The 18072-nt window shown below is 37.8% G+C and overlaps 2 protein-coding genes across 4 annotated transcripts in view; one reads left to right on the forward strand and one right to left on the reverse strand.

Moving 5' to 3' along the window:
* The first annotated feature begins 1045 nt into the window (after window positions 1–1045).
* desi1b (desumoylating isopeptidase 1b) lies at window positions 1046–8011 on the forward strand. 2 transcript variants are annotated; one of them, XM_016675432.1, is made up of 6 exons: window positions 1046–1436; window positions 1551–1572; window positions 1661–1730; window positions 1836–1945; window positions 2759–2881; window positions 7726–8011. In XM_016675432.1, exons 1-6 carry the CDS (start codon window positions 1349–1351, stop codon window positions 7784–7786), a joined length of 474 nt encoding a protein of 157 aa, XP_016530918.1. In that variant the 5' UTR covers window positions 1046–1348; the 3' UTR covers window positions 7787–8011. The 2 variants fall into 2 exon arrangements, with proteins under 2 accessions (XP_016530918.1, XP_007560011.1); XM_007559949.2 differs by lacking the exon at window positions 7726–8011 and adding an exon at window positions 3420–4936 and having other exon boundaries at window positions 1050–1436.
* A 205-nt stretch (window positions 8012–8216) lies between these two features.
* Window positions 8217–18072, reverse strand: part of shisa8b (shisa family member 8b) — a 28561-nt gene continuing 18705 nt past the window's right edge. Inside the window, exons 4-6 of one of the 2 annotated variants that reach the window (XM_016675413.1) lie at window positions 12871–12984; window positions 10348–10749; window positions 8217–10268 (exon numbers count right to left, since the gene is read on the reverse strand). In XM_016675413.1, the coding sequence (XP_016530899.1) occupies window positions 10231–10268; window positions 10348–10749; window positions 12871–12984 (554 nt within the window). In that variant the 3' untranslated portion in view covers window positions 8217–10230. Of the gene's footprint in view, window positions 10750–12870; window positions 12985–18072 lie in introns of both variants that reach the window. The other variant, XM_016675405.1, reaches the window with a different exon arrangement.

Below are 18072 nucleotides of genomic sequence, written 5' to 3' on the forward strand. Positions count from 1 at the left end.
TCCCATTTCCTTTAGAAATGTAATAAATATTTTCTTTATCTTTTTATGTTCAACCAATGCCCTAATATTTCTTTAATTCTTGTTTTAAATCTCTCTCCACACACACTATGTTGTTCACATTAAATTTTATGTTTTACTGTCCATGCCACATTTACCTATTGAATGATTACCCTCACTGTTGGCTACAACCTTGCATGTTGTAGCTGTAACTTTGTAATCGCTGCTTGTTCTTTTCAACTTACTTCAATTGTTTCAATTCTCCCTACTTTCTTCTGTATGCAAAACAAATATTGATCTTTAGTTCCCTCCTCCCAAAGCTGCTGTCATCCAGATTTAACTTGGTACTTGATAATAAATTTTATTTCAGATTTACTAAAGGCAATTTCCATAATTCTAACTTTTTCCAAATACAATTTAGCTAGATGATCTGCTCATCATTTCCCTCAATGCCTTTATTAGCAGGGTAAGACATAAACCTAAACTTTACTTTAAATTGTATAAGTCTAAAAACATTATTTCATAGTTGAGAATGGCTTTTAGAGAAGAAAGACAAAATAGAAATCCTTTGAGCTATATAACAAGACAGGTTTACATAAACTCTTAATTCTATTACTTACTAAATCTACCCTGTTACAATCTTTATTAATCTGGACTTCTTTATGGATATCTAAAGTCTACACTCACATTGGGAAGCAAACAAAGAGGAGATGCCAAATTGTCCTCTTGGGTTTTTCCTTTTAATTTCAAATGTTGGCACATTTTCTTGCACGTTGTTTTTTTGTGTACAATATTTTTATGTAAATTACAGATTAGTAAATAAAGTAGTTTAATAACTCACACGTTCTAGTTCACATGTAACTGTTTTACACATAAAAAATAAGTCTTTATATGAAAATATTTGGACATATACAGTACACAGCGTAAGACTGAAATCATCGTCATCAGGGCTGGTCCAGGGTTGTATGGGGGCTAAAGGGCATTGTGTTTTGGCACTGCCAGCCCTCCATTCACGTTAAAGAAGACTCGGTTCTTGACCAATCACAATGAAGGGGATGGAGTTTATTGTGCAGAATGCGGAGGCACTTTTTGACAGTCATGTTATGATTACATTAAGACAGTGACACAGCACTGACTCTCTTCGCCCATCAATCTAAGGCTGGATTTGACTGAATTTTCTTTCTTTTTTTTTTTTTCCTGAAAGATAAGTCTGCACCTCGTCGTTATTTCTATAACACTGCTTCCACTTTTCGTATTCTGTTGCTAGCTAGCTAGCCGGAGGTCAACTTTTGTCGAGTCAGTCAGGCAACTTCGCCGTTGGTTTCAGTTGGAAAGGACTCCTTGTTGCACCATGGCCCAAAACAACTCTTTCCCGGTGAAACTGTTCATTTACGACCTGTCCGGGGGAATGGCTCGCCAGCTGAGTCCTGTTATGCTAGGTACGTTTGTGACTTTCTTCCTTGTTATGAAATACGCTGAAAACGATCGAGAATGAGCCTAAAGCTATATAACCTTATACATTGCTGATATACTGTATGTGTTCATCTTCACAGGGAGACAGTTGGACGGCATATGGTGAGTATATTTCTTGAATGACTGCTTGTTATCCAACCTTTCATTTGGTAACAAGACGTGTTTTTGCTTCTTTTTTTTTTGTTTCCAGGCACACAGGTGTTGTTGTCCACGGAAAAGAGTTTTTCTTTGGTGGAGCAGGAATCAACAACTGCCTACCTGTAAGAATCATCTCCATATTTTCAGTAATGGATCGAGCAACTTGTGTTTGTTTCCCAGCTCGACGTCCACTAAACGTTTGAAATGTTTGTTCTCTTTTTTGTCAGTGTGGCACTATACTGGGCCAGCCGAACTCAATAGTGGATTTGGGTTACACCGAGGTGAATGAAGATTTGTTTCAGGAGTATCTGGACTCGCTGGCTGAGTCAGAGTACAGGTAAAGACGTAGCAGCTGACATTTAAGTACACACAGTGGACCTCAATCTGGTTAGAATAGGAGAATGATATAGAAAAAACCCTGTGATAACCTGATTGGACGCCCTTAAACCCGTCTAGTTGATGCAGCTTTCTTAGTTTACATCTGCCAATCTGTTCTGCAAATCTTCTCATTTTAATCTTTTAGCTAAAACCACAGATTGCAAAGATATCAGTCAGGAGAAGGGTACAAAATTACTCCACAGCACTATCAACTGTATTCACCACGGCACAGTGAAAGCAGGAGAAAATAGGGTACAAGGGTAGACGTAATAAGGGTTGCAGATTTCCTTCCTCTCAAAGAAAACATCCAGACTTGGCTGAAATCTCATGAAACCTCGCGCAAGAATGTATTTTGACCTGGCGTGACGAAGCTGGACGTTTTAGGCTAGGATTCCAAATGCTGCATTTTTCACAAAGGAAACCCGGCGGGGGCATCATCACGCTCAAGGGTTTCACGAGCATAGGGGTGCACTAGTTGCAGTTTTCTGGCCGATTATCAACCTTTAAAAAAATGTGTAACATATTTACTAAAAGACATATTAAAATAGGACACCATCGTTTTGGACAAATAAGTAATTTTACTGGATGACTTTTAGTAAAGCTGTTTTGAAATGCATCTTGTTGCAGTGCATTGCCAAGTCAATGTCTTTGTTGTTTTAATTTATTAATTAAATGTTTCATTTTTCCTTCTCGCCTTTCTCTCTTCTTGGCTGAGTTACAATTTCCCCAAAATATAAAACTTGTTTTTCCTCTTCATTCTCCTGCTGCGAAGAGGCGACACGTATAACATGTTTGAGCACAACTGCAACACCTTCAGCAACGACGTGGTGCAGTTCCTCACCGGTAAAAAGATCCCGTCGTACATCACAGACCTTCCATCTGAAATACTCTCCACGTAAGTTTTCACCTCCTCCTCTCTGGGAAAACCATGTCTAATTTGTTTGTGAAATATTGTTGTCGCAACTTCTTAACATTCTTTGCTGTTGGAGAGCATCTGTGAACGTTAAGCTTTTACGTCTCATCACAGATGCTGAATCAGATTTGGATCTGGACTTTGGGCCATTCTAGCACATGAACACATTGTGATAAAGCGCAAAGTGAAAGTAGAGGATTAAAGTAGTGAAGTGGTGATTTGCTCATCTCAAACAATGTACTGAACCAAAAAGCCAACAGGAGTGGAGCTTCTGATCCTTCTTTTAACAAACTCAAACTTTAACAGATTGTTCTACCTGAGCTGTTCGTCTCCTTACCTCCTCCAGAGCCATCATGGACTTATTGTTTGCCACAGAAAGTCCCAGTAAAATGCATTAAAGTTTGTGTTTTGTAAAATGAAAAAAATCAAGAGGCACTATAAAGTTCTCTAAGCGAATGATTGTTTGGATTTGTTGATACGTTTCGACTTCAGTGTCCCTCTCCCTGCGTTCATTTTGCAGTCCGTTTGGCCAGGCCATCCGGCCGCTCTTGGACTCCATGGCCGTGAATCCAGGGGGAAACATCACTGGACAGCGATAAATAAAGCTATGCATACAGAAGAACACACTTGATAACCTTTGTGCCAGCAACCTCTGCTACCAGTCACATTTACAGCGAAGCTGCTGTCATCAGGGCCCTTTACTCTACTTAAAAAAAAAAAATCACCTTCAAGGTTTGTTTCTGCATGTAAGTGTATTGCAAGGACTACCTGCAAACGAAGCCTGTGGACAAAAAACAAACAAAAAAACATTTTCACTCTTTACGTTAGCTTTTGTTCATAAACTTACTTCCACTTGCTCAGCCAAAAATCTGCAGAATATTTTTGAAATTGTCTCATTAAAGACGAGATTTGTCGAGCATTTCCTTAAGGTGCTTTGTTAGGAGAGGTTTTAACATCAAAAACTTTTATAAAACATCTTCCTGCCATGTATTGAACTTAATCTATAAACGGGATTTATCTTTTGAGTGCAGTACAAAGCTTCTGTTACTAAATGTTGGCCTTTTTCTGTCTCTCTAAATGGGTGAAACATGGATGTTGAGCTTACGAATAAAATAAAATGTAAAAAAACTTAGCTAGCTTAGCTACACAGCTAGCTACATATCTAGCTAGCTACCGGGTCCACTTAAAAACATTGTGAAGAAGCAGTTTAAAAATCAACTTTATGTAATGGTTTCCCTTTAGAGTTTATGAGGACAGTTTGTTTTTTTAGCTTCTTATAAGTATAAATTAAAAATCTATGAAGTTCTTTACTGCTTAGGTTGTGGTATTATTTTCATTTTATTCCTAAAGCTCAAATGCAAGGGTTACCCTCACTGGGGAAAATAGCTTAGTCAAAACTGTTCTGCTGGCTTTTTATAACATTGTCTAAGAAACCTGTTTTTACCAATTTTAAGGTATCTATAAAATGTATTTAAAAAGCACTTTAAAAATCAGACATCATATTTGAACCTCATGTCATTTAGTAACATCGTTTTTTGCTTTTTTTTCTGAAAACTTCTGGACCAATCTGCTACATACCTCTGATTTGCTACATTTGGATTTTTATTATTAGCACATAATGTTTTTATGCACTAAGTACCAGAATCAGGTATTTGTACGAAGAGGCCTTATCAATGCAGTTGAAACAACATCAAGTTCATCTGAAGTAGTTTTTTCTTTTGGACTCTTGTTTAGATCCTAATCATAGCTTTAATTTTTCGATTACGACTATAAATTGTGTGCAGGTCACTGTAAATGAAAAAAATATATATATTAAAGATTAAGTATACAATACCTACAGAAGGCTGTAAGGGTGGAAAAACAGGCTTTACATTTTTTATTTTATTTAAATGTTATTAATCCCAATTTTAAGTGTGAAGTTGTGTAAGTGAAACGTATTCTAAAATGATGCTAAAGTACCTCTTTCGCAATATGGGTTTTGTTAAATGTTTGAAAATGAAGCTCTGATTCTGAACTATTAAAGTCTCTGCTAAAAGCTCTCCGTCTTCCTTTTATGTTGAGAAAAACATTCCGTTTCACTGCATTACGTGAATTTTGTGTCCATGTAGTACGAAAAACGACCACAAGATGGCTCCACAGTCAAACTTAATATGTAGGAACTTTGTTCAGGGATTGTAAATGCATATTCCAGTGTATCATAGTACATAATACAACAGAAACACGATATTAATAAGTTATAACCCCTCAACAAAACCTTTTAAAAACATTTAACATAAAAATAAAATAGACAAAGCCTCACATATATTATACAGTCTTTACTATTTCATCTTTAAAAGTGGCATCCATTTCTAAACAAAGTCTTATAAAGAACATTTTGGGTATAAATTAGTTGTAAGAAGTACAGATGAATACAATATATATATGTACACCCTTTTCTGCATATTGTCACACCAATGTGCTGTATTGATGTTTTGCATTTATATAAACATAATTAACATTTATATGTCATGTATTTTTTTTTAATTATGCTACAGTAGATTAGCTTCAAAGTCTTGGAAGCAGGCTTTCACATGGCAAAGCCTGCAAGTTCACAAAAACGGATGCAAATATGGATCTTCTGCAGGTCTGTTCAAAATCTGTTATATTTTGAACAGGAACATTAATACCGTTTACATTTGTCCCGTTTTCCTCTGTTCTATAAATATTTTCATTTTTCACAAAATTGCACATAAGAAAGTTGCACCACTCGTCAATGAACAGTCATTCTGAGCCTGACATGGAGTAATGTTACTGCAGTTACAGATACTTGTTTACAGCCCTTATAAAAGAAAGGAATACCTTTACATAAACAGTGATTATAAATAGCAGGATTGTTCTAATTTGATGCACTTCCTCAAACAACAAAGGACAATGTGCATAAAAGAAATTGTAATCTACACACATGGTAAAGATTTTTTTTATAAACACACAACAAACAGGTTAATGAGTTTACCAAAGCAGATACAAAAATGTTTTTTTTTTGTTTTTTTGTTATTTTACAGTAATAGAAAACATTTCTCCCTGAAACTGGGAAGGATGCTAAGACAATTTTTAGAGCATTAATAAACAGGAAACATAGACAGAACTCCTGCATTGATGCTCAGAAAAATGGAATGCAGAGAAAGATAAACAAGAGTTTGATTTATTTTCTGTCACAGCACTTATAAATACTCCAGTGATTACAACTAGTGGTAAAAAGCAACCAAATCATCAAAAAACATGGAATATAGGAGTTTTTGAAAATACTTCAAACCTGCAGTAAGCTGTTTTGAACCATTAAGATGAAGATGAGATTCTGATTGGACGATGTGTGGAATGAAACAGGATCTGGATTTCAGTTTGGACAAGAACGGATCCACATTGAAACATGCACTGGGTTTTTACCAATAAATCAGGTGAATCATTTCTGGGTTTAGGCCAATGAGGATGACTAAAAATATTCCCCTTTTTTAATCATCAGATTGTTGAGGCATCTTTTGGATACATGTTGTTACTGTTTTTAGAGTCAGATTATGCCCTTTAATATTTTTCACAAGTCATATGTGATTCTAGTCGTCAGCTGGAAGGAGATGAAGATGTGCGACAGACAGAATGACAGTTGTCTTAATGGTTAGCGTTAGCTATTGATCATTTTTTATGTGTTAAAGAGACCAACTTCATCTACCACTAATATTTTTGAGGGTTTGGCAGTTTAGCATTAGCTTCTGCTAGTATTTTTGTGTTTAGTAGTATAGGGTTAGTTTCTGCTAATATTTTTATGTGTTTAGCGGTTTGTCATCTTGAAAAATGGCTGCTTTGTTAATTTTTTTCAGTTGCTCACAGTTTTTCAGTTTTGTTTTTTTAAAAACAAGCCCCTGGGAACATCTTTACCAAGTTAGGTTCTTGTATCCGCATGTGAAAGATTTTGCTAACATCTTCAATTACCTGCTGCTCTACAGTTAACAAGTACTTGTAAATCCGGTTGGCTCAGCTTAGAACAAAACAGCATTCATGCTGCCACCCAGTCCCAGTTCACTTTTTCAGTAAACTCTGTGTTCATGTTTGTGATGGTAGGTATGGCTGTCGTGAAGACTTGGTGACCCCAAGTGATATTTCTGAAAATAATTATTTCTTGAAATAAATAAATGAATTTAAATCAATGGTTGGATTTTTTCCTAAATATTTCAGTGAGATTATGCTGCTACAATAGCACAATAATTCATTCTAATCCTCTTTCAACGTCTTACCCAGGAGTTGATAATTAACAATTCAGACTCTTTTTTTCATGTTGCGTCTCACCTGAATTGTTTTTACCTAATTCCAAAACTCAGAACCAACGCAAAAGAATCACTGTTTTATAAAAACAAAACAAAAAACAAAATGAAAATCTGCCAGAAAAAACAACAGAAATCTCATTACCGAATCTCATGGGAAGCATTCCTGGATGGATGTGCCGAACACTGCAACGGTTCCTGCGGGTTTCGTCCGCTGTGAAGTCCAGTCGAGGGATTCCATTAGCTGCTGCGTGAACCTAGCAACAGCTGCGTACAACGTCCTTTGAAATCCAGGCCGCATCAAATAAAAGATGTCAAATCCTCCAGGTCTGGAATAACAACCCGCGGGTCAGAAATCACACACAGGCATCTACACACTCGGAGTTATGACTCAGACAGTTCAGGAGTGAAAGACCCACATCTACACCGACTTCCTTTCCTTTCCCCCTCCGAGGAAGGAAAACACGTAGCAATGTACGTTTTGTTGTTCTATTTTCCTCTACTCTCTACCTCCTTTATTTCCTCTTTCAAAAGAGTTTTAGCCACTGGCTCCTTCGCTGTCCCCCCACCCCTCTCCTGTTGGGATGGAGGCTGATAGAAACTGACATGACGGTGGAATTGTCCTCACCATCGAGTTAATGTGACCCAGGGGAAGCTGTCCATGTACGCTTGGCCTGATTGCAAAGGATGCAAAGTGTGTTTTATTGTGGAAAATCTGGGAAAAGGGCGACGGATTGGAGGTAAACTGAAAGAAGGGTGAGTGAAACTCCTCAGCTGTACAATAAACCGTTTTTTAAATCTCTCTAAACCATAAGCAACACAATTTCAACAAACTGTCCTCATTGGACGAGCAGATTTTCAAACTTCTTAATCGTCACTAAAGAATCTAAACTTACTCCGATCACTACGGGATGCTCATTTTATTTACTAGAAGAGTCACATAGTTTGGAAAATGCTCTTTTTTCTGACTGAAACGTTATCTTACACACTGATTTTTTTTTTACTTCTTTTTCATTTTTTTTTGTTTTTACTCAAGGTCATGAATGAAGTGAAAATTTGACAGAAGTCAGCCCCATAAAGCAAAGCTAAAAACATGTCTAAAGTTGCATAAACCTCTACACTATTTGAACAAAAATAGTTGTTTGCATCTATTAAGTTAAAGAATCAATGTATATTTGACCGTTTTATTACTATTTTTATGTTTCTTAACAGTGCAACAAAAGAGACATGAAAGAAAAAAAAGGAAAAAAAAATACCCTTGTTGGTTAAAGGAAGTTGTCACTTCAATGCCTTGCAGAAGTATTCACACTCTGAAGCTTTGAGTCGCTGCCTGTTAGAACCTGGCTGCAGTTACAGCTGCAGGTCTTCTGGGCCGTTTCTACCAGCTTAGTTCACCTGGAATCAGAAAACGCTTTTTTTTTTTTTTTTTAAATTTATTCTGAGATTAAATTGGAAACAAAAGAGGACTTCTCAGGGGAGTTGAGTTGATTGCGCAGGATTTTATTTTGGGGTGTCTGTGTAAAGTGGCCAAAAATTTACTTGTTATATTCTTATTTGTAAAAAAATATAGATATAAATTTAAAAAAGCTATAACATTTCCTTCTAACTGTACCCATTATGTTGTTCTATTACATAAAACCACATAAACTACACTGAAGGCTGTGATTAAGTGACTAAATATGACATAATTCATAATTCAGGTGCATGATTCCTTATTCTATTGCCCCCTATATTTATTGAAAATGCATAAAGTAAACACCATGTTTGAATTATAAAACTCAAAGGAGCAGTTTTATATACATAAGCCCAAAACATAGGCCAGTTTGTACACAGGCTAACTATAATTTACTATGTAACTATTTCTGAAATAAACCTTTATTTACTTCAACTACCTGGAGACTACTTTATTTTAAGAATGAAAATTGTATTTAAGAACTACTATTAATGACAAAAACTGTCCAGTTTCTCAGATAGTTTGAATTTCTTTGGACAAACAAGTTAGCAAAAAGGCTAGTACTAATATTGGCGTGTATGCTAGCTTTTCAAATGATTTGCTTGACAACCTGATCACATTATTATAAACACAGAAACAAAAAGCAATTATAGTAAGCCAATTTTGAATTTTATATGCTTCATCCATTGGATGAGATACAGTACATCTTTCTGTATCATGGTTTATGGTGATGTAAATAGCATATTTCATTAAAAAACAAAGAAAAATGCTAAAATTAGCCGTTTCCTCTTCTGTTATGAATATATACTGGGTGTTTCTGTGTTTTTTGTGTCAAAGCTCTGGGCTGTACCAGACTCTGGTAAAATGAGAACCCATTGTTTAATCTCAGATTTAATATGATCAGCTGGTTAGCTAGGCAGCTAACTCCACCGGAGTTAGAGCTCCATCTACTCCCAACTCTGCCAGATTGCATAGCAGTGTTACTGATTCACTATCTTTACTCCAGGCAAGAAACCATAATATAAGTTCCCTAAAATGTGGTTCTTTTTTGGATTTAAGGAACTAATTACAGTGTGACTAGTTGGTTTAGTCTCATACCTGGGCTAGCTACCAGAACCTTTACTTGGCTAACACAAGTTTGGAATTTGCTCCTCTGACATCCATATTAAAACCAAAACATTAAAAATAAAAACATGTTTGTGGACAAAACCAAGCTCCGACTTCTAAACTATAGACAGAGAAACATTGGTTTTATCCAGACCGGATCTCTACAGGGCTTGATCAACTGTAATCCTGTGATATAGCAAAACTGCAGCGGTTGAACATCTACAAGCCCAATGCAGCAGAGAGGAGCCTGAGGCTGTTTTTAACTCATCTTCTAGAGTGAGTAGCAATGAGTCTGTCTCTTGGTTTTTTCCCACACATTGAAAATCTGAGCTCTTGTTTTTTCATGTACATTGGAAGGCGTGTCCTTGCTTAACCCCCGGTCATGTTGGACTGTAAGGAAGTGCAGTACCTGGCTCGCTCCAAAGTTTTTCTTGAGTTTAGCATTGTGGTAGGTCACTCTCACTGAAACACTCAGACAGTCACCTCGGTGGCGCTGTGGGTGGAGTAGCTCTTCTGCCTGGTGTGGTTGTAGTATGGGGGTTGAGAAGTGTGCTGGCTGTGGCCGTGGTGACCCTGCCCTCCTCCTCCGTACATACCTCCGTAGGACTGGTTAACCACTTCTTGCAGGTTCTCTATGCTCTGCTGCCGCCGTGTTGAGTAGCCGTGTCTCCGGGTGGAGCTGTGCAGAGAGGAGGAGGTGTGCGCCGGAGCGGAGGTCTGTCTGTGGACGTGGCGGGCGGCCGGCTCCCAGGCTTTGAAGGCCGAGTTGGAGATGAACGGGTGCGTGGTGGTCTTGGGGAGGCGCGAGTGCTCCAGGTGGTTGGACGGAATGGAGATGGACAGAGGGGTGTGGAGGTCGCGGTGCCCAGGCAGAGGCTGGTGGATGTAGGACTTCTCCTTAGGCTGCGAGGGCTGGAAGGCAGGAGGCGCTACGGGTTGGTAACTGGAGAAGTCCATGACAGGAAAGCTCTTATAGTAGCTACGGGAAGCGGTTTCGGCTGCATAGGGAAACACAAGAAATATTTCACTTTCAGATCAACTCCTCACTGAAAAAGTTTCTAGTCGAAACATTATGAAATTGTTTAAGTTTAACATTATCATGACTGTAGTGGTTTTATCTTCCCAAACGTTAGCATGCTACAAACAGCATTAGCTTCAAGGTTATTTTCTTGGGTACAATTTTAATCTTTTTTTCCTAATGGGGATAAAGAATGGTGTTTTTATTTCTATATATATATTTATTATTATTCTCAGCCTTAGCTTTTCCCACAGAAAGAACATTATTCTTAAATAACTGCAACAAATGAAACAAATGAATTTTCATTTGATAATTAGGCCAACAGTGGAAAAACTTTTTTCTTCTTCTATTTGGCCCCTTTAAACTTGTTTATTCTTTGGAGTCATGTTGAATTTGTCACAGTGTGTTTCAGCGCTGAGTCATATGGAAGCAGCCCTAAACGTACCGTCCATGTGAAAACACAGTCTGTCTTGGGAAGAACACCCATCTTTGAATCACACTTAATCCGCGATGCGTTTAGCTTCATCGCCCTCAGAGCCGAAACTTTTGTTTGCCAACACAAAAATGAGGTTTTCGTCAAGTTTTTTTATTTGTCTGCACCTGCTTTTCAAATCATTTGTTTAGGGGGAGATGAAAGCGTAGTTCCTCTAGCAGAGTTTGATTTTGTTTTTTCAGAAAATAAAGAAGTCTGGATTGGAATTTAAAAAAAAAGAATAGAAAAGAAAAAGAAGGTCAAGATGAGAGGAAAGGTTTGAAAAAGATCTGAGGGTTTTCAACTGTTTGCCCTAAAGGTGAGCCAGCAGCTTTACTCATCCTCTGCTGAGACCTTGGCAGCATATGGCAGCCTAAGAAGGACAGACTTCCTGAAAAGTGCAACGGAGACGATGAACGTGAAGATATGCGTGTCGTACAGTTTCATAAATCCCCCCATCATAAGTCTAAAAACTGTCTGTAAATATTTGTCATTCTAAAGCAGGAGAGACGGATCATTTAAATGAACCAGACTCCACAGTCATCCCTGCATCAAGTCTAAGTCTAATTACAATACCCGCTTTATTTCATTTAAAGCAATTTTGAACCATCTTTTACTACCTAATTAGATTATTGCTTGAATGGAATGACATTTATGAATCAGATTTTGAAGCGTCTCATGTCGTAAGTTGAATCTAAAGGCTCATCCTTTCTAAAGAAAAAAAGCTAAAATGTTGTAGAAACGCTTTAATTTTTAATAACAGTCAGCCTCTAATTACAGCTGTTTGATCATTGTGGTGGTAAATCCTGTCGCTTCCATTTTCCCTGTTGATATTTTTTAAATATAAACTAAAATATTTGGCTGCATAAAAAAAGTACATAGCTACTGAAATAAATATTATTTTGGTGTAAAACATCTGAATTCCCCTTTTATGTAATTTTTCTAAGCTTTGCATCACCTGATCTTGTGGTAAACCTGTGAAGTTTTCGTGGTGGAGTTATGGACCACAGCCACCGACGAACAGCTGAAATTCACAAAAACTTGAGACTGTCTCTAAAAATGCTGATGACTTCCTATTTTAATAGTTCAAACACCAAACATACCTTAATATGAATCGATACACGTAGTGGAAATTTTCTTACCCCAGAAGCTAGCATCCATTTCTTTTTTTAGAGTACAACTTTTAGGTGTACAGCCTATCAGCGCCAAGCAAAACAAATGGCGCTCCTGGATTGGCTGCTTTGCAAATGCCAACAGACTTTCAGTGCTTTTGAAAACATTTTTTAAATCATTTACATTCAGCACTCCTTTGTAAAACCACATTTTCTGGCTAAATCAGAAAATGGTACAACCTCTCCTACAGAATAATTACTATGCTCGCCAAAAGGGGAGTTTCTACTTGGAAAAACAGCAAGATTTTAGATCCCTGTCGTTGATAATTAGTGGAAAAATGATGCCATGGGCAACATGTAGAGTTGAGTCTTTAAGATCAACGCCTGGTGTGTCCAGAGGGAAAGGCAGCCTCTTCTTTATGCGGGTCATGTACTGCTGTCTTAAGACTACTGTAAAGGTTACTGTGTCGGTTGCAGTCAGCATCATTTGGAGAGTGTGAGGGTGTTTGCCACTTACCCACAGCTTTGAGGGAGGCGTACTTGTTGAGTCCCAGTGTGCTGTGGTTATTATGCGGCTGCGGAAGGCCCTGTCCAAACGCACCGTAGGCTGCGTTATTCAGCTGGTGCTGTTCTGTTAAGAGACACACACACACGTAAAAACGTTAGAAAACATACAGTAATATACACTCGCTGGCGGTTTCTGATATGGGCGACATTGGCAACCGCACAGGGCAGCATGAGGCATGAGCATCCTGGAAATGTCTGAGTTTCTTCTTGCAAATTTTTGACTTTTCAAACTCGGAGATTTCTGAGTTTTTTCTAGAAAATTTCAGAGATTAACCTCAGAATTTGATTTTTTTTTTCTTGCAAATTTTCGACTTTTCTAACTATGAAATTTCCAAGATTTTTTTTTTCTAGAAATCTCAAAATTTCAGAGTCTTTTTTTCTCAGAAATGTACTCCTTTTTTTTCTATCCACACTGGCCCTAACGCGCCGTCGTTTTTTCTGTAATTCCTTCACCTGTTTCTGCAGCAACCTCGACTCTGGTCTTGATAAAGTTTCATCAGTAAAATACATGCTAACTAATGTTAAATATAATATTTGTATGTGTTTTCATGGCAACATTTTTCATGGGAAAATGAGGACAGAACAAAGTGGAAAACATCACAGGAGTGTAAACACATTGACTGCTGTGTTTTCAGGTCTTTACTTCACTCAAACCACAACCTCTCTTGTCTATTTATTGCATAAGTAACAGTGCACAGCAGATGAGACAGCATTCCTATGGGATATTCAGCATAATAACATAAAAAATAATAATAAAGAGATAAAAAGAATGTATAAAAATCGGAGTTAAGGGCAGTTAAACAGCACATAATCTTAGCATTCTAACAGCCTGAGGCAGAAAGCTCTGCAGCAGTCTGGCGGTTCTGTTTTTGATGTTGCGTTACTGTTTTTCTGATGGCAGCAGTTCAAAAAGTTTAGGGAGAGGATGTGAAATTCAGAACATCAACACAATGTCTCTGTAGAATGCTGCTGGGATGCTGGAAGGTAGTGATGTTTGTTTCACTTCCCCCTTTCCTTTACGGCAGCTGTGTTCAAAGTGTGGGTGGCGGGCCCATTTGAGACCATAAGAATGATTCTGTGTGGCCTTCGCCCGCATTTCAACAATAATACAGATTTACATATACACCTGCAAGCGATCCATAGAAAGAGATTGTTGTAGTAAGCTGCAGTTTAAGGGCCAAAATTAAGACTATTGCACACCACTACTCCTTCCTCATGACAGTAGGTTGTATCCATTCCAAAGCTAGCAGCTGAGCTGATTAATTATAGGCAGACATCAGTAACTGAACGGCCAGCGAATGAGAAATGAGAAGGACTAGTGACTAGCATTTCTAGATTGGTCATGCTCTGAACTGCCCTCCTGTCCATTAGCATGTATAGGCTAGCGTTAGCCTTGGATATGGATAGGTTAGCCTATAATAAGCTACTGTTAGCCTTGGATAGGCTAATGTTAGGTTTTTATATGCATATGTGTGTCACTTTGCATATCAAAGGCTTTTAACACTAGTCCAAGATTAGGCTAGTGTTAGCCTTGGATAGGCTAATGTTAGCCTTGGCTAGGCTAGTGTTAGCCTTGTATAGGCTAATGTTAGCCTTGGCTAGGCTAGTGTTAGCCTTGTATAGGCTAATGTTACCCTTGGCTAGGCTAGTGTTAGCCGTGGATAGGCTAATGTTAGCCTCAAATTTGCTAACATTAGCCTTGGTTAGGCTGACAGCTTGCATGCACAGGCTGGCCACCTGTGACTCATAACCTTTTTCATTAAAGAAAACTTTATCAAGAAAAATGGTTGGCTTACAATATCTGTAAGCGTCAAACATCAGAAGCACTGATGTGTTCTTTTCATTGAGTTTACTGTAATTCAACATGACAACAAGCATAGTATAGGCTTGCAATAGCCTTGGGTATGCATATATTAGTCTTGAAGAGGCTACTGTTAGCCTTGGCTATTGTTAATTAAAGCTAACTCTATTGCGCTAGCGTTAGCCTTGGTTAGGCTGACATGCCTAAGCTGCTCACCTGCGACTCGTGAATTTTATCAAGAAAATGGTTGGCTTACAATTTTTGCAAGCGTCAGACATTAGAAGCACTGACAAGGTCTTTTGACAGAGTTTACTGAAATTCAATGTGACACCAACCTACTGTATAATAAAGAGCTCAGGTTAGCTTTTTACTATGAGGCTGGTGACTTTGAGGCAGAGGTACATCCCAGATGGCCAACCGGCCTCGTGCCGATTGAACCGAGGTTAATGAACAATGGAACAAACGGGTGAGGGAGTAAAGCTCTGACTTTTAGCATTAATGAAGCCCACTGATGCACCCGGCGCACTTGGTGTCCGCCGCAGGGATGGATAAACACATGCACAGCACTCATGGATGCTCACAGGGACACTTAAGTATCCAGGTCATTTGAGAAACACAAGATCTGCTGAATTTTTATGTCTCTGTTTAATCTAGCTTGTGTGTTCAGCTGACAGAGCAAAATGATCGTGTATTGATATGCTTTTTAAATCAAGGTCAGATGTTTAAATGTGTGCACACATTTAAAAAAAGATAAAACAGCATGGCATTGAAGACACAGTTTCAGACGGCATCTGATCCTGTCACAGCTGGGAAGGATGGAGAAATATGCGTAAGAACAGCAACTTATGAATGCTAAGTACATTATAGGCTGACATAAGAGAGAAACAGAGTGGAAATCATGAGCACAGAGAAAGAGACAGAGGGTAACTGGTTGTTCTGCTTTGTTTGTTGCTTTTTCTAAGAATTGGTGATTTTCTGCTATTTGCCGCAAATGAATGGGGTGCACTGTTCTGTGAAATTAAAGAGAATGCAAGAAAGTGTGGTTATTAAACAGCAAGCATTTGTGTCATACCAAATATTTTCCATTGTAATGCTGCCCTGTGTTAGTTGGCTAATTTGTATCATGTTTTAACTGCAGTCATGGGCCACACAAAATCAGTCCAGGTGCTGCAAATGGCCCTCTGGCCGCACTCTGGACATCCCTGGTTGAAATGTGGGAAAAATGGGGAAATATTCATGGGATATGAACGATTTATAAAGGTGATGTAAACTACACCAAGCCGATTTTAATATTTCTGTTTGTTTACTTTTTTGCTTAGTTATAAGAACCTGAATATAAAAGTTCACCTCTGCAGATGAGGCCCTTCACCTCAAGCATCAAATGCTGAGGCTAATGTGGATTCTGAGTCATCGCATTAGAAAAGGTTGAAATGTGGAATAACTTCCTCAATTTCGCAAGCTTGAGGTGGTTTTTAGCTTTTCCGAAAAACAGTTAATGTGCTAAAGAGGAGATAGAAACACATTTGCTGAATAAGTTCTGACGTTTCCATCCATTGGTGGGTCTGCACCGGAGTAGTGGCACAAAACTCAGACATTTCAAAGTCCAAACCTTCAACAACTCAGAGGGGAGGACTATATGCTAACCTGTATCCTCTACTTACTGTTTATTCCAGTGTCAACATTATGCATAGCTTAGTTGATTCACTCTAAACCAGTGGATAGAAACAAGCCGAATTAGCATTTTCTCTCTTTTTTTTGGGACATTTTAAAAAATCTGCTCAAAACTTGCTCTACAATTGGATGGAAACGTAGCTAGTGACCGTGGAGCAAACTGAATTCTTATCAAAGACAAAGAGGACAGCGGCATCTTCAACAAGCTGCATGTCCAATCTGCTGCTCTGTATTAAGGAACGGAAGCTGATAGGCCAGCATTTAGAAAAAAAAGCTTGTTTTACAACAAATAAGTGTGCTTAATTTTTGTGTTTTTCTCTTAGCCAGTCGCTGAAATACTTAATAATCATTTTCTACTACTACATTTCATGTTTAGGCTGCCGACTGCATCCAGCTAATACAGACAGAACAACTACATATTGTGAAATGATGAGATTATGATTATGAAGCATGAAGTGGTCAATTATCAGTGGGATGTTTTAGCCACAGTGGACACAGATGAGCGTAGCAACCTGAATAATGACTGATTAACAAACAACAACAATGGTTTCAAGCATTACGAACTATTCTCAGTCTACTTCAGGTAGGATACTGATTGCTCAACACAAACTAACTAACGTTGACTGTCATATGTTAAATTTTAAATACATTTTAGTTGCCCAGGGATACATGCGCGTTTCCGACTCAGATACACAAACACATAAAATATAGGTCGACATTATGTGGCCGTGCTTTGAACTGGTCTTTAGTGAATGTTCAAGACCATGAAAAAGTATTTCTTTATACGTTTTGTGTGTGCCTGCCGTGGGGAAAAGGAGAGAGTGTAATACCAAAAAAAAACTTGCATTCAAAGCAGGAAAAGGTGAAACTCATGTCATCAAGTGGGACTTATTACTGGGTCACTCTACTTCTGCAGTTGTCTTTTCATATTTAGGTCACTTCATTTCGCTTCCAGACTCCTTTCAGCACTGAGTCATGCTAGCTGGAGGTTTTCAGTCCAAATATTTGCCTCCCGTACAGAGATTAGAACAGGCACAGACTGCTAATGTGAGTCTTCACGGATGCAGCTCCAGAGATCTGTGACTCCTCTGACATGTCAAAGTTATGTTTCAAGACCAAACGTAACTAATGTGGCAGATTTAATGCATTAAGGAGAATGAGTAGGTTAAGTTTAGTTTTAAAAACAGGAGTTCAAAGGACACCCCATACATGTGTGGAAAGCATCTTTGGCCCTACATAAGTCTGACATCATTTCATTTCATGATGTATTATAATCATCTGCTATTCTAGTTTAAGAAGAAAAAGTTTTTAGAAGAAATAAATGCTTGAAAATGTCAGTATGTTTTAAAATGAACGTTTAAGTAATGTCAAACTAAACTGTCAAAAATTAGATTTATTCTCAATCGTCATACTGGTTAGCTAAATCTTAAATAAAATAAGTAAATAAATATAATTGTATGTGGCTCAGTGATAAGTCTTAAATAAACTAATATTTATTTGTTTTTATGGTCACCCCATCATTCTATATTTATTTATTAATAAATGCAGAGACATTATCATATGCTTTTTAAAATGGACTTATTTTCGTTTTAGTTCAATAGGTATTTTTAAATATATATTTTAAATTAGACCCATACCAGTAAATATCCCATTAAGCCAAATATTTAGATATACCTCTTA

Source organism: Poecilia formosa, unplaced genomic scaffold (genome assembly GCF_000485575.1).
Source record: "Poecilia formosa unplaced genomic scaffold, Poecilia_formosa-5.1.2 Scaffold4, whole genome shotgun sequence".
NCBI classification, from domain to species: domain Eukaryota; kingdom Metazoa; phylum Chordata; class Actinopteri; order Cyprinodontiformes; family Poeciliidae; genus Poecilia; species Poecilia formosa.